The following is a 20,756-nucleotide window of genomic DNA, read 5'->3' on the forward strand; positions in this document are numbered from 1 at the left end:
CGCTTTGTCCCCCGGTCTTGCCTATTTTGGCCGCGCGCGGGAAATGGCGACGACCCTTTCGGAAAGTCCAGCTTCCACCGCGCTGCACCACCACCACGACCCCCGCGCCCCAACGGACGCTTTGTGGACATTGGATCAACCACAACCCCCACTGCCATCCCAGCCCCTGCAGGCGAAGAAGGACGAGGTGACGGTCCGCATCCACGCTGCCCCAGGCATCCTCGACCGCAGGAAGAGCCAGCGCCCCAAGAGTCTGCGCGTGAATCGGGGCTATTTGGCTGGGGGAGGAGAAGGAGGAGGAGCAGCAGCTGGGAGTGCCTTGCCTCGCTCTCCCCACGCTCGGAGTGCTGGCCTGGGCACCCGCTTCCCCATCAAGTTGGACCCTCTGCGCACTCCATCCGTCCATTCTCGGAGCAACAATAACTCCCCCACGAGCCCGGCGGGTGGTGCTGTGCGGGGATTGAAGGGCATGGAAGGCAATCAGGATACGCAGCCCAGCACTCCCGATGGAGCTTCTGCGTCGGTATGTTCCGCCATGCGTTGGACAAGAGACCGTTTCATACAAATGCTAACCCCACTCCTATAGGACGCCTTTGAAGATGCTCCCGAGAATGCATCCGTGCCAACGACACCTCCTACCGAACCAAATGGTGATCAAGAGGGAAACAACGGATCTGGGGAGAATGAGCTTGCCAAAGTATCGTCAAACACCAGTGTTACAGAAGCTGCACACCGGGAAGAAAGAGCTTCCGAGCCATCGCCGTACATGGAAGAGCCCAGTACGCCCACGCTTGCTTCCGTCCGAGCTTCATCCCCTTCGAAACAGGACAAATCGGCATCTTTGTCGCCTAAAAAAGAGCCCGCTAGCATGAATACCGCCTCGAATGGAGACGGAGATGCCGCGGCGAACGATCCCACTTTAACCACCATCAATCTATCCCCCAATCCCGCCCTCTCAAATGATCGACAACGAAGTATCTCCCCTACCGGAAGAAAGCGTCCGCAGTCCCCTCCGAAACCCGTCCGAAGCCTGTCCAGAGATCTATCTTCCCCAAATGCTCATCTCTCTTCAACCTCACCCCGGCCGGATGGAATGGCGAGGACAGCGTCTACGAGAATCGCGGGCTTTCTGGGCCGGATGGGATCCGTGCGAAAGACGGCCAGATCTCCTCCAGTGCCAGCAGCAGAGCGATTTGCCTTTGAGCGAAGGAATACCCAGCAGTCGGTCATGAGCAACGGCGGGGAGAGCCTGGCAACAATAGACGATGATGCTGAAGACACCGGTACCCCGAGACGACCTACCCTTCAAGCACAATTTCTCAATCTGCGCAAGCAGGAGGAGAGCTCATCCCCCGCCACAAATGGGCACGACGACGCCGACAAGGATGAACGGGCTCCGATTGAAAGAACGACTAGCGACGCTGGGCTGAACGGCAGTCTTGGAGACAACCTGAACATCAAAACTGCCCGATCATTGTCTACACCAGGCCCGCTCAAGTCCCCAAGCCTTTCGCTGAATCTACCACCCGGCACCGCCTCCGGTTTGGAAGCAGGCCCTGCAGAGGAGCCACGACCGGTGAACTGGGACTTGTGGCAGAGTGTCGTATGCGAAGGGCCTGCCGCCGTCGCGCGTACCAGCGGCGAGGAACTCAATCAAGCCATAGCATCTGGCATTCCGGCCGCAATCCGGGGAGTCGTTTGGCAGGTCCTAGCAGACAGCAAAAGTCCCGAGATGGAAGATCTGTACCGAACGTTGAAAGCTCGAGGCACAGCCGCGGACGTAGAACAGCAACAACAGCAAAGACCGGCGCCAGTTTCCCGACAAGCCTCACAAAGTGTGCTCTTCAACACTACGGAGCCGCCCGAAAAGGACTGGGAAGTGGCTTCTTCGAAATCCAGCGTGCATTCTGAACACTCCACCCCAGCAACGTCTACCTTGCCGAGCCAAACGAGTCCGCCGCCCTCCGTCATCGGCGATGATGCAGATGCGCAGGCGCGTGCGAAGGCACTGGCGGAGCAGAACAAGCAAGAAGCCGCTGCTTTGACAAAGCTAGAGAAGGCCATCCGGCGCGATCTCGGCTCGCGAACGTCATTTAGTAAGTACGCGCAGGCCGCCGGACTGCAAGACGGCCTATTCGGCTTGTGCAAGGCATATGCCCTTCTCGACGATGCCGTCGGCTATCCTCAGGGCGTCAACTTCATCGCCATGCCATTGCTGTTCAACATGACAGAGGAGGAAGCATTCACTCTGCTCGTGCGGCTGATGAGCAAATACGACGTCCGAAGCATGTTCACCGGCGACCTCTCCGGCCTGCACCTACGCCTCTACCAATTCGAGCGACTACTGGAAGACCGTGATCCAGCACTCTACTGCCACCTCCGGCGACGCAACGTCGGCCCGCAGCTGTACGCAACGCAATGGTTCCTCACCCTCTTCGCCTACCGCTTCCCCCTCCAACTCGTCCTGCGCGTGTACGATCTCATATTCAGCCAAGGCCTGACCGCCATCCTGAAATTCGGGCTCGCGCTTATGCAGCACAATCGCGTCGCTCTGCTAGAAATGAAAGACATGAGCCAGCTCACCACCTTCCTCAAAGACAAGCTCTTCGACGCCTACATCGACAAGAGCCCGTCGGCCTCGTCGCTGCTCGAAGGCGGCTTCTTTGGGTCGGTCAGCGGCGGCGCCGATAAGGAAGTTTATCGCGCCGACGAAATGGTGCGCGACGCCTGTGACGTTGACATCAGCGATGCGGTGCTAGCTTCTTACACTGCCGAATGGGAGGAGACGCAACGCCAGACGCAGGAGAGGGAGGCGGAGCTCGAGAACCTGCGTACGTCGAACGGCACGCTCTCCGCGCGCGTCAAAGTCCTCGAGGAGCGTACGGAGCAGCAGGACAACGACCACGTGAGCATCGCAGGCGACGTGGTGCGGATCAAGGTGGAGAACGACGGGCTGCTGGACGAGAATGAAGAGTTGAAGGTGAAGGTGGAAGAGTTGCAGAAGCTGGTGGACTCGCAGCCCGCGGAGCTGGAGGCGAAGTTCAAGGAGGAGATGGCGCGCGTGCTGGAGCGGAACAGTGAGGTGCAGAGTGAGAATCGGGTGTTGAAGGAGGAGGTGGAAGAGATGGAGAAGGCGTTGGTGGACATCAAGTTGAAGCATGCTCAGGTGAGTTGTTTTGTTCCCTTTGGGTATGTTTGTTCTCTGGTGGCGTGCAAGCATGCTGACGGCTGTGGGCGCGTAGGCTCAACAGGATCACGACGAACTCACGCGGAAATGGATGAATGTGCAAGCTTTGTTGAAGAGTTGACGGATCCAAGCCATTTCTTCTTGGGCCGAAGCTGTTGCATAGCGGTTGACGAGGAGGATAGAGGCTCTGTTTTTGGCGTAGATTCCGGGATGGCTGGCTTGGAAACATCCAGTGGTTTGATAGTCCCTGGATATGATGGGACTGTGTGGATATATGGCTCTTGATGTAGCCACAGCAGCATGTCATATTGTATTCAACGATACATCACTGATGATCGAAGCATTCGAACTGTGCACGTGGAAGGCAGTCGCAGAGCCTTGGCCGAATGCAGTTTGGTGTCGGGAACAGCCGTCGTTGCCTTTCGCAACGTGGTCCGTGGACGGGATTTCATCATTGCTCAGGGTCTCAGGGTGAGAAACGCCCAATGCCAGTTTGAGACAACATTTTCCTCTTGCGCATTCGTCCTCTCAAGCAACCCTCCCGAATCCTTTATTTGCATACTGGAAGCTGTGACGACCGGCAATTAAGTAAGTCGGTTGAGCCGCCACGATTGACCATTCATTCCTAACGTCAGCAGTACTTCAACAACCACCCGGAGCGGTCCTCCCAACCACCACGATGCGCACATCCACCGTCCTTCTGGCGCTGCCAGCGCTCTCCACCGCCCAGCAATTCCCCTTCGTCGACCAAGTCAAAGCCTTTTTCGGCCAGGCCAGCGCAAGCATAAGCTCCGCCATCCCCGAAGCCTCCATTCCCCCCATCCCGAACCCCATCGCCGCCGGCGCAGCCGCCATCGCAGCCGCCAACGTCCAGCGCCTTACCCTCGACAATCACGAAAGGGTTCTGCGGCCCGGCGCAGCGACTGCCAGCCCGGGGGTAGAAGAGTGGATGATCTTCGTGACGGGCGGCAACAAGACGTGTTTCGGGAATTGCAAGGGGGTGGAGCAGACGTTCAACGAGTCCGTCGCGTTGATCTCCGCCTCGCCCAGCCCGCCTAACCTCGCTCTGCTCGACTGCGAGACGGACGGCGTGCTCTGCAACGCCTGGACCGTCACCATCCCCAGCATCTTGCACCTCCAAATCCCGCAGCCGCTGGCCGATCAGTCCAAGCCTTCGACCACCATCCGCTACATCGCCGTGAACCGCACGAGCGCCACGGCGCCTGAATTCGCCGCGCTGCATTTGCAGGAAAAGTACAAGGAGACACAGCCGTACGATGGCTTCTTCCACCCCTTCAGCGGCCCGTTGGCCATTGCGGGCGCTCTAATCCCCTTCGGTTATCTCATGTGGGGTATTGCGAAGGTTCCCTCGTGGGCGATCATGATTGGTATCAGTTTCTTCAGCCGGACGTTCATGTGAGTTGCTCCCGACTGGTATGAGTTTTGAAATGCCTTCTAACTTCTTTCCAGGGGCCGGAGATTTGGACCCCAGGCTGGCCGAGACGGACAAGCCCCGGCGGCGGCGGCGCCAGCGGCACCTGCGCAGTAAGCTGACTAAGGGAGAGAGAGGGAGTGGTAGGGCAGATGTCAGGCTTGTGATATTACGAATGTGTATATAGTACGTGTAGTTAGAAGGGGCGGTTGGGAAATTACATCGAATCCTGTGGTGCATTTCGTCTCCTGAGTCGACTCAGGTCCGTGTCTTGATAAAGTGCCTCTTGTCGACTGCTTTGCCTTCACCGCACTCTTCTTGGCGGTGAGACGACCATGTCGTATGGTGTGCTTTCAAGGAGGGCGGTGTAGATGTGTCCGGTTATAGCACCGGTGCTGATCGCAACCTGCGACCAGATAAGCAGGCGATGGCGGTATGCCCCATCTACAAGTTCGTAGACAGCTTGGCCGGAGCATCCCCGCCCTCCATACACGTGTGGCATAGGTAGAAATGCGTGTTCTCGAACCCCCTTGTTTGGCGTGATAGCTTGTGCCGTTCAAGCTGCCACGAACACGGCCGGCGGCCTCGGATCCATGAGAAGTAGCTCGGCAGTCGTTCAGTAATCACTTCAACTGTGGCCCAGCTACGTCCAGGCCTTCCAATCCTTGCATCGGATCCTGTGCAGCGCCCTCCGCTCCGTCCTCGCCTGCCAGTTGCTCGTCCTCGTTGACATTGTATTTGGCAGCATAGCCCTCCTGCAGAAGTTGGTCAGCGTGGCTGTCATTTGGTATCCGGGAGGGACGAAAAGCACTCACCTGCTCCCAGATGGCGGTCTTGCTTCCCAGCCTTTCATTGGGATCCTTTTGCGGCTTGGCCTGGTTGCATTTGATCACCCGGCCATACAGCTCCGATTGATCCATGTTGTCGATCGCTTCCCGCGCGTCTTCCGCGAGAGAGAACTCCACGTATCCGAAGCCGCGGTGTCTGTCGGTCGAGGACTTTCTGTAAGAATGTGAGCTTCATCGGATGCTTTTTGACCATCGCGGGGGTGGAATTGACTTACAACTCAGGCTTGGGTAGCGATACGTCCACAATCTCGCCGAATGGAAGGAAGGCGTCGTGGAGAGTCTGCTCGTTGACGTTGCTGTCGAGACCGCCGACAAATACTGTCGCTCTCTGTCTTGACTGGTCTGACATCTTGCGTGATGTGGTTGTGAAGAGGATACTTCCCAGAGACGTCAGGAACGCAGCGCAGAAGAAATCGATATCACGTGGAAGGACCCCGCCAAGAAATTTGCCTTTTGACGTCGCTGGTTCGGGAAATTCGAGGGAAGATGCATGGCATGCGAGGGCCAAATCACCTCCCTGCAACTGGCAACGTTGTCTTTTCTTCATCCCACCTCGACATCTCGCCCCCTCCTCCCTCCCACTTCGAACTGCCTGTCTTTTCCTGTTCTACGTATGCGAATTCACGACCTCGTCCTTTAGCATTGCATCCCCCTTCGTCCCAACAAGAATGGTGGGCCTCAGGACCATTGAGCGGACGGCGGTATTCGCGTGGTCGCCAACCTCCCACCTGCCCCTGCTAGCCACCGGCACCAAGGTCGGCGCTCTCAGCGACGACTTCTCCGGCGAGACGAAGCTCGAATTATGGGATTTGGAACTGGAAAAGAATGAGCGGGACCCGGAGTTGCGGCCACTTGGCACCATCTCGACCGATGCCGGCTTCAACGATATCGCCTGGAGTGAGCCGGACGATGACCACCCGCTTGGGGTGATTGCCGGTGCTCTTGAGAATGGGTCCATCGATCTCTGGGACGCACAGAAGCTGCGTGATGGGGCCTCGGACGCCTTCATCTCACGCACCACCAAGCACTCCGGCGCGGCGAAGGCATTACAATGGAACCCATACCGACACAACCTCCTCGCCTCCGCGGGCTCGAAGGGCGAGATCTTCATCTACGACCTCAACAACATGTCCAATCCCTTCCGTCTCGGCGGCACCGCAGCAAGAGCAGATGATTTTGAGTGTTTGGATTGGAACAAGTCGGAGAAGACCGCGCACATTCTCGCCACGGGAAGCAGTGGAGGCTTCGTTACGGTGTGGGATGTGAAGCAGAAGAAGGACATCTTGACTCTGCACAACCAGGGCCGCCGTGCGGTGAGTGCGGTTGCATGGGACCCGGAGCAAAGCACCAAGCTGGCCACTGCAACTTCCAATGATACGGAACCATTGATCCTGATTTGGAGCCTGCGCAATGCCAGCGCTCCCGAACAGACATTGAAGGGCCACGAACTGGGAGTACTTGGTCTCTCATGGTGCTTCCAAGATCCTGAGCTGCTCTTGTCATGCGGCAAAGACAACAGGACCATCTGCTGGAACTCCAAGACTGGCGAGCGTTACGGCGACTTTGCTGCGGGATCCAACTGGGCTTTCCAGTCATCTTGGAACCCGCACAATCCCAGCCTTATCGCGAGTGCGTCTTTCGACGGCAAGATCCTCATCACCTCCATCCAGAGCACGAACTCCAAGTCTGAAGACCAGAGCCACACGAGCCAGGCGCTTGATGGAGAGGACTTCTTCGCGAAAGCACAAAATCAGCCACAGGGCATTTCATTCTCGATTTCAAAAACACCCAAGTGGAATGCGCGACCGGCCGGCGCGGTGTTTGGGTTTGGTGGCAAGATTGTGATAACGACTGTCGATGCATCTAAGAAGAGCAAAGTCTCGATCCAGACGTTTTCGGCGGATAGGTCGATAGGCGAGTCCGCGGAGAAGTTTGAAGAGAAATTGAAAGCCGGGGATACCGCCGGAATCTGCTCCAGCAAGATCGACGATGCGAAAACGGACGAGGAGAAGGCAGATTGGCAAGTGATCGAAACATTGAGCACCGACAAGTCACGAAAGAAATTACGCGAGTATCTTGGCTTCGGAGACAAAACGGACAGTGAGCTTAGTGAGAAGGCCAGCGGGCTTGACATCAACGGCGATGCACCAGAGAAGGCTGAGACGAATGGCGATGCCGATGACTTTTTCGGCAATGGTGAAGACAGCGACAACTTCCTCGCCAACCTCGCCTCTACCAAGGGTGCCAAGACGAACAATCCTTTTGCGCTATACACTGGCTCAGAGTCCGATGCGGATAAGGAGATTACTCGAACTCTCATGCTTGGCCAATTCGAAGCCGCGCTGGACGTGTGTTTGAAGGAAAAGCGCATCTCGGACGCGTTCATGATTGCAGTCTGCGGCGGCCAGAAGTGTATCGACAAGGCCCAGAATGCGTATCTCAAGATGAACACCGACAACCCTCCCAACTACCTCCGCCTTCTTGCAAGTATTGTTGGAAAGAATCTCTGGGACGTGGTCCACAATGCAGAATTGAAAAACTGGAAGGACGTCATGGCGACGCTCTGCACGTATGCTGACGAGACCGAGTTTGCGGATCTGTGCGAAGCGCTGGGCGATCGGCTGGAAGAGTCATTCCAGGCGAGTCCAGAAGACAAGGCCTTACGAAGGGACGCATCGTTTTGTTATCTCGCGGGCTCGAAGTTGGAGAAAGTCGTAACCAACTGGATTCAGGAGCTGGGCGAGCAGGAAAAGTCGCGTCTGGCCTCGCAAGAGGAAGGGAACAACTTCACCGTGCACGCGCAGTGCCTGCAGGACTTCATCGAGAAAGTGTCGGTGTTCCGCAAAGTGACGAACTTTCGGGACGCAGAATTGGAAAGCGCAGGAGATTGGAAGCTGGCTCCTCTCTATCAGTTGTATACTGAATTCGCGGACATTCTGACTGCTCAAGGCCAGTTGGCCAGCGCTGAGCAGTACCTTGCTCTGCTTCCGAGCAAATACGACGGAGCGGAGACCGCGCAGTCGAGAGTCAGACAGGCGTTGCGGAAGACTCCCGCTGCGGCAACGACGTCGCAGCAGAGACAGGCGGCTGGTGCTCGCACCGCTGGGAGACCTTCGGCAATGGCACAAAATGCTGCGATTACAACGCCACAACCGCTCATCAACCAGGCGCGAAACGCAGCTCCGAGCCCCTACGCGCCTCCAAATCAACCCGCGCCGATTCCTGGTGCTCAAACGCCGTTCTCGCCGACATCAGCACCTATCCAGAACCAATACGCACCGCCGACAAATTCATATGCTCCAGCCGGCTATCAACCTCCACAGGCCGCAGCACCATATGGCCAGCCCTCTCCCTACGGTGGCTATCAGCCTCCCCAACAACAGGCTCCTCTCCCCCCTCCACCAAGGATGGGCGCATCTTCGCCGGCCGTGGCGCCGGCTTCGGCTGCAAAGAGTATGACCAACTGGAACGACATGCCCGAGAACTTCCTCAAGGACAAGCCAAACTCGCGACGAGGCACGCCTGGGCCACAGGCGGTCACTTCACCTTTCCCGAACGCCCAACCGCCACTTGCTGCACCACCCCAGCCTTTCGCACCCCCCATGAGTGCGCAGCGAATGTCTTCCCCTCTCCCACCTCCGCCAAAGGCTGGTGAAGCGCCGCCCAGAATCACCTCGCCACTGAGCCCTAACGCCGCATCGCAAACTCTCGGCTATCCTCCCTCGAGCTCTGCAGCGAACGCTTATGCGCCGTCACAGTTTCCCGCCGCTTCGGGTTTTCCTGCACCAACCCCTCCTCCAGTTGCCCGCGGAGCATCGCCTTACCAACCACCGCCGTCAACATCGACAGCGGCTCCCACAAACCGCTACGCGCCTGCTCCCGGAAGCCAACCGTCCGTAGGTCCTGGAGGCAAGCCGCCGCTGAGACACGTGGCTCCGAACCCGTATGCCGCACAGCAGCCGCAGCAACCTCCGTACTCCCCCCAGCAGACGCCGTACGGTCAGCCGCCGCTGCAGCAAGCACAACCCGCGGCGCCGCCTCCACCACGCGCCGGTCCACCACCACAAGGACCTCCTCGAACGCAGTCCTCCTCGACGCCCGTTGCGCAGCCACCACCTCAAGGCCCACCTCGCAGCATGGTTGCATCCCCACCGCAGGGATTCGCGCCGCCCCCTCAAGCGGCAGCGCCGCCACCAGCCTCCACCACTCCGAAACCCAAATACCCCCGCGGCGACCGTAGCCATATCCCGGCGTCGGCGCAGCCCATCGTTGACGCACTCACGCCCGCCATCGCATCTCTCAAGGCGGTTGCGCCGGCGCAGTACAAGCCGCAGGTGGACGATATGGAAAAGCGCATCAACATCCTGTTTGACCACCTGAACAACGAAGACTTGCTGACTGAGGAGACGGTGGGGCAAGTGCGGAGCATTTCTGCTGCGATTCAGGGGAGGGAGTGGGACGTTGCGTTGAAGGAGTTTAATGATATGCAGGCTGCGAAAGGGGATGAGGGAAGGGATTGGATGGTGAGTTTCCCTGTTCTCCCCAACGTGGGTGAGATTGTTACTTCATGCTGACGATCTGATGATGTTAGGTTGGAGTCAAGAGATTGATCAACATGGGTAAGGTGTCGAAGATTTGATGATGATGATGATGGAATGAGTTGGCTCGAGGGCACGAATAGAGAAGAAATGAAATGACTTTTGTGCTCGAGCTTGACAACCTTACCTACACGCGACACAAAATGAATTGGCGAAACGATCTGCTTACCCAAAGTATCGTCACGTGCAGCAAGCTTTTGACACTGCGGGGGAGCCCTGTTGGAACTGAGGCTGGGGTCCCCGCACTGGCAACTACTTCTCTCCCTCCAGCTCTTCCCGGCGCTGTCGTGTGAAATGGCCTTTCGATGCTGACAGCATGGTCTCACCGTCCCGAGGTCCTTTCGCCGCCCTTCGCGCACGAGCGTCCAACGCTTGTGACGCCTGCAGAACACGCAAGATCAAGGTCTGTCCGCGGCGCATCGCTCGGCGCACGCCGCTTTGTTGACCTGATTTGGTGATTGCAGTGCGATTCACAGTCGATAAGTCCTTCGCAACCGTGCACAAACTGTCGTCGTACCGGTCGCCAATGCAGAGTGGATCCTGCGGCCAACCGCCGGCGTGCGGTGTCGCGACAGTATATTCACGATCTCCAACAGCGCATCATCGAGCTGGAAGGCAGGTCGGAGCATGCGGATCCGGGAGAGTCTTCGCATACTTTCAATGATGCCTTCAGAAGTCCCGACAGGCCTATTGCGCATCCCTTCGACTCTGCAGAACCACCGGTCCCCTCGGCTCCAGTTGCGTCCCATCCGGACCCCAGCGAAACCGATGGCAATGGCCCGGACGTCGGCGCCTGCGGTGACGCTGGCATAGTAGACAGCGATGGCAACGATGATACCGCCTTCTTTGGTCGGACATCGCTGGCGCATGTCGGGTCTCCGATCACAGAAGATTGGGAATCAGCCTCGATTCCACGTGCGAGCCCCGATATCCTCATCGACCCCAGCTCTGTCCAGCTTCGCGAGCACCTTCTCGCGTCGTTCTTCCAGTATCAGGCCTTGTGGGTCGAGATTGCGAATAGGGAGAACTTTGAGGCCGCGAAGCTTCTGGGCCCCAGCCGCTGGTATTCTGATTTCCTGGAGAACGCCATGCTAGCCTCTGCCACCCGACTGTCCACCTCCAAGGCCGTTAGAGCCCTTGGGCCTGAATTTGCTCGACTGGCCAGGGCGGACATGGCCATGGCTTTGGACGATCCATCGCCAGCTTCCTTACAAGGCTTCCTCATATTAAGCGAGTTTGAAGTTACTCGTGGCCAAGACAGGATCGGATGGATGTTTTGCGGTGCGTACTCCCTTGTCGTGCGTTCTGGCTTCTCGTTCCATCCCGTCTTACTCTTGCTAGGCATGGCGTGCCGAATGATCCCTGACCTAGGCTTGCATGATTTCGAAGACGCTCTTTCGTATAGCGTGAAGAGGCTGGAGCTCGCGGCACCAGCCTCGAAACGCGACTTACTCTATTCGCTTTGTTGCGCTTGCGTCGTGTACGAAACCGTCTGGTCTCTCTACCTTGGTCGCCCAAGCTCGATCACGAAAGCCGTAATTGACGCGGTATCGATCCGATGCAAAGAGCAGCGCTTATCCGACTCTCCGCAGCTCAATGCCTGGGTCGGTCTGTGCATTCCGACGCTCGAAGTGTCCCGAATCCTGAACTGCGGAGAGCCGATTGCGCCTGGAGACAGCCGTGTCCTCGCACAGCTGAACCATGAGCTCGAAGACTGGCACGCACGCTTACCACCTGCGCTAACATGGAGGAACAGGCGGATCGGAGAGCTCGATGCCACTGGCTACGGGCTTCACACGCAGTACTGCAAGCTGCAAATGCTCATCAACAAAGCCATGGTTCCCGCACATGACCGTCGAAGGCGGAGGGCTTCCACCTCGGCGGTGGCACATGCGGCCACTCTGCCCGAAGAACAACGCCATCTCGTGCACAAATATGCCACCTGTGTTGCCAACCTCTTTCTCACATATCGGGAGATGTATGGGGCAGGGCGCATCCCTTCGATCATGCTAGACAACGCCATCCTGGCTGCAACATGCCTCAAGGAGGAGGGCGCTCGTGAAGCAATCCAATCGGATGAGCGTGATCGGGATGCGAAACGCCTACGCTCTCTCATTGGCGTTCTGGAGGAAGTGGAGCCGCACTTCCCAATCACGAGGCGCATGGTCGACACCTTGAAAGAGAGCCCCAGAACTGGCGAAGCCAGCGTTGTAACCACAGGGGCAGCGTCCATTGGGCAGACCGTGGAGCTTGATGCTCGGGCAGGGGCTGAATCTCAGTTCTCGATGGAAGAGCTTATGCACGAGTCATGGATGGGTCTTTTTGATGAGGCCACGTCATCCGACTATGTGCTGTGGGAGAGCATAGAGAGCGAGATGCCGGAGTTGAGTAATACATCATGAATCGCGGGCTATTGGAACGTTGGATACCCCACCTCGGCCGGCGTAATCGGAAGAAAAGACAAGCAAGAACAGACTACGTACTTAACACGACCTCCCACAACCGCAAGATGCTCCGAAATGTTGACTCCGCACGTCCTCGAAGCACGCCGGCGCTTCATCGCTGCGCCTGAATCAGCTCTGTACTTCAATATCATCAAACGTGGTCTTGGCCATTGCATCTTCGCGCCAATACCAAACCGCCGACATGGCACAACCGGGCCCCAGCACGATGTTGGCCAGCAAAACGGCTGCACTGCTCTTGCCTACATTCACCGTTGTGCGACCGACGCGCTTCAAGTCCCAAACGGCAGCGCAACACCAAACATAGGATGCGATGTAGAAGCCCCAGAAATCCGCCATGAACAATGCACGGAGGCCTTCTCCTAGCGCTTTGGGTTGTGGCGTGAAGTCCGGGATGAAGACGGTGCGCAGGTTGAATGTGGGATCGCTGGAGGCCAGAAGCTTGCAGACCACATACAAGTGCAGTACGAAGCCCATGGCGCCGGTGATGAGGTAGATTCGCTTCAGAAGCGGCACGTCCGCGTATGGCTTCGTTGCCTGCTTCGGGCCGGCAGCCATCTGATCTGGGTTTCTGCGGCTCCAAGCGAGGGCGAACAAGACCGTGAGCAAGGGCACAAACATGGGAGCCGGCTGCCACAAGGCCTCGAATATCTGCGTGGCCTCTGCATTCTTCCAAGGCACAAACATCAGGATTGTGGGGATAACGTAGCCAATGATGTTTGCGGGCAAGAGGGCGTGTGCGGACGCAATGGGGACCTCGCGGTTCAACGGCCACCAATATGGCTCCTTGTCCGAGAGCAAGGTGAAGACTGCATAGTAGATCGGCATATAGATGCCAACGCCGGCCCATTGGACAAAGGTGAACCACACGATGATCCTATGCGCAGTCGAGTCAGTGTTTGCATTCACAGGAAGGATGTTCTCGAGCTTACATGGCCATGGGCGTCATCGCATGCCGCTTACGACAGGCCTCGATCGTCCAAACCGCAATCGGCTGGATAAGCATGCCGAGGAAATACATTTGCAGCATGCCAAAGTTCTTGTCCCAGTCGTTGAGGCCGGTCATGTACGCAGCGGAGAGGAAGGTGAGGTAGTTGTCAATCCATCCAATGCCGGTATAGGTGCGCTTCAAGCGAAAGGTCGGGTCTTGCGGGAAAATGCCGGTGGTGAGGATGTCGGCAAACTGACTCCGCAGCCCGTAATGGCTGGACCAAACCCACATGCCGTAGTGCACGAAGGCGCCACAGCTGAGGTAGAATGCGATCAGAACCCACCCGACGGCGCCTCTGGATGTAGGGGCTGATCTGAGTTCGTTCTTGAATGGGATCAACTTCGGCTTGCGAGCCACTTGGATCGCATCCAGCTTCTCGGCCAGCGGGATGTTGCACGAGAAGTTGTACGTCGCGTCTTCCGCGTCTGCCAATGGGAGCAAAGTCAGGGCCTTGAGTTTATGGAACGAATTGTCGAGGGACTCCGTGCGCTGTTGATCGTGCGAGAACTCGCACAAATGCTGCATCCGGTCGCGGCGGATATTTTGGACCTGGCGAAAGATGTCCTCAACATCCGCTGTCGCCAGCTTGCCTGACTCGGACTTGTCGAGCCTCTTGAGCAGGATGTTCGCCAGTGTGGCAGCGCTCTCAATCGCTGCGTTCCCACCATGGCCGCCGATTGGATGGACCTGCACTGGGCGTCAGTAGATTGCACATGCGCGCGCTCTTGGCCGATAAGCTCCGACGCACCTTGTGTGACGCGTCACCGATGGTGAGAATGCGTTCGTAGTACCACCTGCTGTAAATGTACTCAGGCAACGCCGTCATGTTGGACGTGATGGTCTTGTCGACAAGTTCACCGAACTTGAGTGTGGGAAGGATGTTTTCCCCTCGGAGCTTCTCAAGCAGCTTCGCCTCGTCCTCTTTGGAGAAACGTGGGATATCCGCGCCATAAAGCTTCTCTGGCAACTTGAAGAAGTAGAACCAATAGACGCGATGCTCCGGGCCGCCGTTCACCAGGAAGGAGTCTTTCTCGCGGAAGACGGAGTTGAGCATGCCAGGTCCGATACCTTTGCAAGGCCCGGAGATGCCAAAGATGCAGCCATAATCGCAAGGAACGCCTGTAGAATATGTTAGCTTATCAGATGCCACGGCCGGCCAGAACCGGACAGACACTCACGCTTGCCCTCGTCGGTCGGGAAGACGTCCGAGTTTGCCTCCTGCGCGAGACGCCACATCTCCGAACGAACGGCGCCGTGTATGCCATCTGCACCCACCAGGATATCTCCAGCGAGGGTCTGGCCATTCGTGCAAGTAACTTTGACGCCATCCGCGTTGGTCTCGACGTGCTTTACCCGATGCTCCGTGAGGACCTTGGATTTGTCGGGGAGATTGTCAAAGAGCTTCTGCAACACCATTTGCCTATCCAGGAAGATGATGGGATAGCCGTGTCTGGCGAAGGTCAGCGCACTGTCAGGGAGTGTGGCAGCGTTGTCCGTACCTCTCCACAAAAGTGTTGCAGATGCCTTTGTGGGTTGCAACGACATCTCCCTTCCTCGTGCGGAAGGTGAAGCTGTCGATAGGCGGGGCCGTATCGAGAATAGGCTTGAACAAGCCGAGCTGATCGAGGATCCTATTGCCATGAGGTAGCAAGCCAATGCTCGCTCCAACTTGCGGGGCAATGTGCGGGTAGGCCTCTAGGAGGACATAGTCGATGTTGTATGCTTCGAGGATGTTCGCCATCGCAAGGCCAGCCACGCTGCCCCCAGCGATGACGACCTTGAACGAGTGTGGCTTTTTCTCTCGTAGCAGACCCATGATTACAGCAGAGTCAGTTGTAGCGAAGCAAAATGCGCAAACGAGCATGCATGGCGAAGCATGGGGATATATAAAGGCGAGTCTTGAGCGACAGCGTCGGAGATGCTACCGAGCCTTACAGCCTTGCAGCTCCAAGCAAAAGTCGCGTAGGCAACGGCTGTCGCGTTCCGACATGCGACTTGCGACTTAGTACAAGCATTTCCGTGCCTTTGTTGAACAGACCGCGAGAGATGACATGATTGTGTTGATTAGACATCCCACACAACTGCTGAGCGGAGCTGTTCACCAGTGTAGGGTTCGGAATTCGTGCCGGACCAATCGCATGTAGTTCCGGCAGTCGGAGATCTGACAACTGGCAGCGAACAAGCCACAGGTAATGCGGGTGGCCACATGAGACTATGGCAGACGGAGCGGACCTTTGCCTCTCAGTCATACCAGTGGGCGTTTCAGCTGATACGTGAACGGTGTCTCGGTCGCACAAATGTACGAGGGTGGAGTGTAGTCATCAATGAACTCACCCTTGCGAGGGCCGCTTTCCGCTAAGGCGAGCACAAGCCGCGGCGTCGGGAGCGGGAATTACGGTAGCGGGGAAGGTTCTGGCGAGCAAGCCTCATCAGCAGAACAAGACCGTTTGTCATTTCGTCGGTGACACGAGCCGCAGTTCTTCGCATGAACCAGCGGTAACGGCGAGCGACAGGTGAACGAAGGGGTTTGGGTAAAAGAAGCGACGGCGCCGACCAGTCCAGGTCTTGTGATCCTACGCGCCCCGTTCGCTCGCCCGTTCTAGCGGCAGTTGGCAGATTTCGTTTGCTTGCATTGGATGCACATGGACGATGGGACGGGGGCGCGCGCGAGGCTAAATTGCGGGGCCCGGGGCGCTGACGCCTTTTTGCTCCCTCCGCCTGTGGCCGCATGCAAGGATGGGCGAGATGGGCGGGGCGGGGCTTGCTGCACGCGCACCGGCTGGCGTGTGAGATTACCTTCCGCCTGCTCCACCTTTTTGGCTCTTGTCTCGGCTGGGATGGAACGCGGGCAGTGGTGGAGCCAGGAGACAGCTGGCCACACAAGGCCTGCATGCATCATCCCTCGGACGCGTCAGGCCGCATCGTGCCCGCGGACGATGATTGGAGTCGGACGGGTAATGCTGTGACAGGGTGGGTGGGTGGGTAAGCGTCATCGAGCACCATGCTAAGGGGGAGCGGACGCCACCTAAGATGAAGTCACTGATGATGGACGTCTGGCCGCTGCTCTCCGCTGCGCGTTTTATCCCACCCCTGGCACCGCGGCTGTCAAAAGGACCGGGCGTCGCAGCGCAAGCGAGCCGTTGGTAGAAGGATACCGCAGCTAGTGGACGCTGCATAAAGTAGGCAGGCACGGAACAGGACCTTTTATGCGCCTAGGATGATCACCCTTGATCAATGGATACCAGCGCGAACCTCGCCGGGCCCCCTTTTGCTGCGTGCCGCCATCCGACGCCCGATTGAGGTTGTGCAACGTCTACCGTGACCCCCGGGTTGCACACCGCACGTTCTGTGGGCGCCTGCGGCTAAATGAGGGAACGGAAAGAATAGTTTGTGCGCTCGCTTGGTGGATGGAAAGGTAGGGCACAGGAACAGAAGACGGAGGGCCTTGGTGAATTGGCAACGCTGCAGCCTGGGCTGTCTTATCACTATCATGGGTATGGGCACAGGGGATCAAGAGTGGAGAGGAGGAGGAGGGATCGCCGCATGTTAGCCCGACGCCAAGGGAGGCTTGCTTGTGCATCCTCGCTTTCTTATCCAGGCTACACGACTCGTTCTCCGGACAGCGGCCAGCTCGGTATGTATGGCAGGAGCGAGGGGAAAAAGCAAACAAGGTTGCTGCCGTTCGTGTCGGGAGCGGGCGCTAAGCCCAGACGTGTGTACAGGGGTGGGGCGCGGCGGGCTTGAGGCTGGAGGTGGGTCCTTGGTCCAAGCGCACATCCACATCCACATCCACATCCAAGCATCGCGCCCACGCTAGCCGCTGCAGCGCATGGCAAGGTTTAATCCGCTTTCGTCACTCCTCGCCGCCCCAAACCCTTACCCACGCCGCCTGCCGTGAGAGTTTCCCACGCCCGGCTGGATATCGCCGCCTCCTCGCTTTCTCCTCTTTTTCCCTCGCCCTCGTCCCGCCCGATCGACTCCGCGCCCTTGCCCTCGCCCTCGTTTCCCCCCTCCCTCTCTCCCGTCCGAGTCTGTCCACGCCATTGACACTTGCATGCCATAACCTCTGCTCCCATCTCTTGATCCCACTCTGCCTGGGCGTCTCCTTGCGTGTCTGGCGGAGCCGCACGTGCATTTAGGTGAGTGGCCCCGGATCACCCTCCTCCCTCCCCTCTCTAACAACCAACCCCGAACGCCAGGCTTCCTTTCACAAGCCTACTGCTCTCGCAATGGCTGCCCAACATTCGCCCAATGGGCCGCTCACGCACCAGCAACACTACCCTCCCGCCTTCCACCAGCAGCCGCCGGGCCCGCCGCCACCGCCCAACGGAGTCATGCACCCGCAACAACAGCAACAGGTCAAGAGCGCTACCGCACAGAGGCTGGCGAACGCCAACGAAGAGGTGTGGATGGCGATCGGGCAGGCTAGCGAAGCGCTCGGCGATTACGATGGAGCGTCGCACGCCTATGAACGCGCCATGGTCCACAACCAGTGGTCCGTCCGCGCCATGCTCGCCATCTCGTGCATCTTGCGCGCCAAAGAGCAGTTTACCGCCGCCGTCGAATATCTGCGAAACATCCTCAAGATCGAGAGCCAGAACGGCGACGTGTGGAGCAGCCTGGGGCATTGCTACCTCATGATGGACGATTTGCAGCAGGCTTACTCTGCCTACCAACAAGCCCTCTACCATCTTCCCGACCCCAAGGAACCCAAGTTGTGGTATGGCATTGGCATTCTGTACGACCGCTACGGATCGCTGGATCACGCCGAGGAGGCCTTTTCGCAAGTCATGCGCATGCAGCCGAACTTTGAAAAGGCCAACGAGGTCTACTTTCGCCTGGGCATAATTTACAAGCAGCAACAGAAATTCCAGTCCAGCTTGGAGGTGAGGCTGCAGTCGATGCCAGGCTTGCGCATGGCGGCATGCTAACGCCTTCATAGTGCTTCCGCTACATCGTCACTGACCCCCCAAGACCCCTGAGCGAGGAGGATATCTGGTTCCAGATCGGCCATGTGCACGAGCAACAGAAAGACGTGAGTCAATGCCGCTCATGGCGACATCGAGGCTTTCGTGGGCGGATCGCGCTAATGCCGTGACAGTACGACTCTGCAAAGTCCGCGTACACGCGTGTCCTCGAACGCGACCCCTCGCACGCCAAGGTCTTACAGCAGCTGGGCTGGTTGCACCATCAGCAAAGCACCAGCTTCAGCAGCCAGGAACAAGCCATTGAGTATCTCGAGAAGTCGGTCAATTCTGGTGAGATGATAACCCCCCCTGCACACGACTTGCAATTCGTCTAACGAATGCTCAGACCAAACCGATGCACAAAGCTGGTATTTGCTCGGGAGATGCTACATGTCGCAGCAGAAATACCCGAAGGCGTACGAGGCCTACCAGCAAGCCGTCTATCGTGACGGCCGAAACCCTACCTTCTGGTGCTCGATTGGTGTGCTGTACTATCAGATCAACCAGTACAGAGATGCGCTCGATGCATACTCTCGCGCCATCCGCCTGAACCCGAACATCTCCGAAGTGTGGTACGATCTGGGCACGCTCGTAAGTGATACTTTGTTGAGCAATCATCTCCATGCTTGCCTTGCTGACGTGACTGCAGTATGAGTCTTGCAATAACCAGACCGGCGACGCGATTGACGCATACAATCGTGCGGCCGAACTCGACCCGACCAACGTCCATATCAAAGCTCGGCTGGCTTTGCTCAACGGGCAGCCCACCAATGGTCTTCCCAACCAAGCCGGCGCCCCATTGCCGCAAGATGTACACCCCCAGGCGTACCAACAGCCTGGTGCCCTGGGAGCTCCTGCCGTGCCTCAATGGCCTGGACACGCCAATCACAACCCTCCTACTGGCCCGGCGCCGCCTCCTTTGGCCGCCGGCAACAATTGGGGCAACAATCGCCTCGCTGAAATGCAGAGTGCGCAGCCCATGCCAGGGCAGCCCTCGAACCATTTTAATCAACGCGACCTAGCACCGCCTGCAGGGTCCATGCACCAGCCTAGTCCGCCCCGCCATGACCAGTCGCGACAGTATCAGCCAGAGCAGCCGCCGGCGCGACAAGCTCCGGCGCACCGGGGCTTGTCGCGGTCGCCGAAGATGCAGCTCTCTGGGCCGCCGGCATATCCACACGCGCCGCAGCATCCGTCGCATCCATCCCTTCCCCATCCTTCCGTGCCCCCGCCGCAAGATGCACATCGGCCAGCATACGGTGCTCCCTCTTCCCACATGCACACGTCCTCTGGTACTCCGCAAAATGCCCTTGCGCCGTACGGCCGACCGGCGGAGTCGTCGTCATCAGACGGCCGACCTCCTCATCAACCCGTGACCTCTCCTCGTGGTGTGCAGTACCCTCGGTCTCACGCCGACTCTCACCCCACCTCCGCCTCTCATGCCGGGAACTCACGTCCTCCGAGCACAGCTCCGCCGGCTACAGCAGCTGACATTGGTGCTCGGGAGCGGGAAGAGAGGGCATCTAGTACGGTGCCTGTCAAGCGTTTGCGCGAGTGGGAGGACGACTCGAGCTCGAGTTCGAAGAAGCTCTCCACGGACGAAAGTCGGTCCAGGTTGGATGAAATCAAAACGCAGCGCGCATCTCCCGGCGAGAAGCTCACGCCGCCCCGACCGAGTCCCTCGGAGCTCCGACGAGGAGAAGAGCCACGGCCGCCATCAGCCTACAGGCCGTCGGAAGCCGCCCACCACCCTCCAACCCTGCCATCCGTTATGGCAATCACTCAGCCTTCGCCCGCGCCTCCTCCCTCGCTTCCTCCTCAGGAAGAAACAGCGCGAGCGCCGTCAGTCCCACAACCGGCCCCGGCCTTTGAACCCGCGGCGCGCAAGATGGAAGTCGATGAGAATTATGACGATAGCGGCGATGACAAGCCGGCTACGAAGCAGGAAAGCCAGAAGAGTAGCCCCAAGCCATTGGCAGTGGCGGCGGCGTCGAGCGATGCTGCTGCTGCTTCCACCCCTGTCCCCACCTCTGCTCCTGTTGCTGGTGCGGTGTCTCAAGCGCCCACGAACGGGACGTCGGAACAGCAGGCATAGGAGGCCATTTTTCCTTTCGATCCCTTCATTTTTTACGATCCGCACGGCCGGCTGTGAGTATTTGACGGTGGTTCTGATGCTATTTGGGCGGGGAGGTCGATCGCAGGCGGGAGTCTTTCATGCCGTGGGTGTGGTCGTTGACACGTGGGACGAAGGGCCGAGAATGTGTATATACG

The 20,756-nt window shown here is 58.2% G+C and overlaps 7 protein-coding genes across 7 annotated transcripts; 5 read left to right on the forward strand and 2 right to left on the reverse strand.

The window, feature by feature from the left end:
* Nucleotides 1-1,228: 1,228 nt before the first annotated feature.
* BDY17DRAFT_257558 (rab-GTPase-TBC domain-containing protein) lies at nt 1,229-3,308 on the forward strand (the record flags this gene model as incomplete). The annotated part of the gene is made up of 2 exons (XM_033731697.1): nt 1,229-3,166; nt 3,243-3,308. The coding sequence occupies 2 exons, from the start codon at nt 1,229-1,231 to the stop codon at nt 3,306-3,308; spliced, it is 2,004 nt and encodes a 667-aa protein (XP_033585638.1).
* A 344-nt stretch (nt 3,309-3,652) lies between these two features.
* BDY17DRAFT_304921 (uncharacterized protein) lies at nt 3,653-4,836 on the forward strand. The gene is made up of 3 exons (XM_033734789.1): nt 3,653-3,775; nt 3,826-4,603; nt 4,658-4,836. Exons 2-3 carry the CDS (start codon nt 3,867-3,869, stop codon nt 4,734-4,736), a joined length of 816 nt encoding a protein of 271 aa, XP_033585639.1. The 5' UTR covers nt 3,653-3,775; nt 3,826-3,866; the 3' UTR covers nt 4,737-4,836.
* Nucleotides 4,837-5,961, reverse strand: BDY17DRAFT_286903 (uncharacterized protein). The gene is made up of 3 exons (XM_033732133.1): nt 5,683-5,961; nt 5,435-5,621; nt 4,837-5,374 (listed from the first exon to the last, which is right to left on the reverse strand). Exons 1-3 carry the CDS (start codon nt 5,814-5,816, stop codon nt 5,243-5,245), a joined length of 453 nt encoding a protein of 150 aa, XP_033585640.1. The 5' UTR covers nt 5,817-5,961; the 3' UTR covers nt 4,837-5,242.
* BDY17DRAFT_48665 (uncharacterized protein) lies at nt 5,916-10,321 on the forward strand. Its single transcript, XM_033738439.1, has 2 exons — nt 5,916-9,990; nt 10,059-10,321. Exons 1-2 carry the CDS (start codon nt 6,136-6,138, stop codon nt 10,104-10,106), a joined length of 3,903 nt encoding a protein of 1,300 aa, XP_033585641.1. The 5' UTR covers nt 5,916-6,135; the 3' UTR covers nt 10,107-10,321.
* BDY17DRAFT_48604 (uncharacterized protein) lies at nt 10,245-12,564 on the forward strand. Its single transcript, XM_033738438.1, has 2 exons — nt 10,245-10,468; nt 10,530-12,564. The coding sequence occupies exons 1-2, from the start codon at nt 10,382-10,384 to the stop codon at nt 12,465-12,467; spliced, it is 2,025 nt and encodes a 674-aa protein (XP_033585642.1). The 5' UTR covers nt 10,245-10,381; the 3' UTR covers nt 12,468-12,564.
* A 74-nt stretch (nt 12,565-12,638) lies between these two features.
* Nucleotides 12,639-15,334, reverse strand: BDY17DRAFT_319121 (FAD-binding domain-containing protein; the record flags this gene model as incomplete). The annotated part of the gene is made up of 5 exons (XM_033736247.1): nt 12,639-13,404; nt 13,460-14,205; nt 14,267-14,637; nt 14,697-14,968; nt 15,018-15,334. 5 exons carry the CDS (start codon nt 15,332-15,334, stop codon nt 12,639-12,641), a joined length of 2,472 nt encoding a protein of 823 aa, XP_033585643.1.
* Nucleotides 15,335-17,747: 2,413 nt separating this feature from the next.
* BDY17DRAFT_257478 (uncharacterized protein) lies at nt 17,748-20,580 on the forward strand (the record flags this gene model as incomplete). Its single annotated transcript, XM_033731690.1, has 5 exons — nt 17,748-18,404; nt 18,461-18,553; nt 18,620-18,776; nt 18,832-19,076; nt 19,135-20,580. The coding sequence occupies 5 exons, from the start codon at nt 17,748-17,750 to the stop codon at nt 20,578-20,580; spliced, it is 2,598 nt and encodes an 865-aa protein (XP_033585644.1).
* Nucleotides 20,581-20,756: the final 176 nt, after the last annotated feature.

This window comes from Neohortaea acidophila (assembly GCF_010093505.1).
Source record: "Neohortaea acidophila strain CBS 113389 unplaced genomic scaffold BDY17scaffold_12, whole genome shotgun sequence".
NCBI classification, from domain to species: Eukaryota; Fungi; Ascomycota; class Dothideomycetes; order Mycosphaerellales; family Teratosphaeriaceae; genus Neohortaea; species Neohortaea acidophila.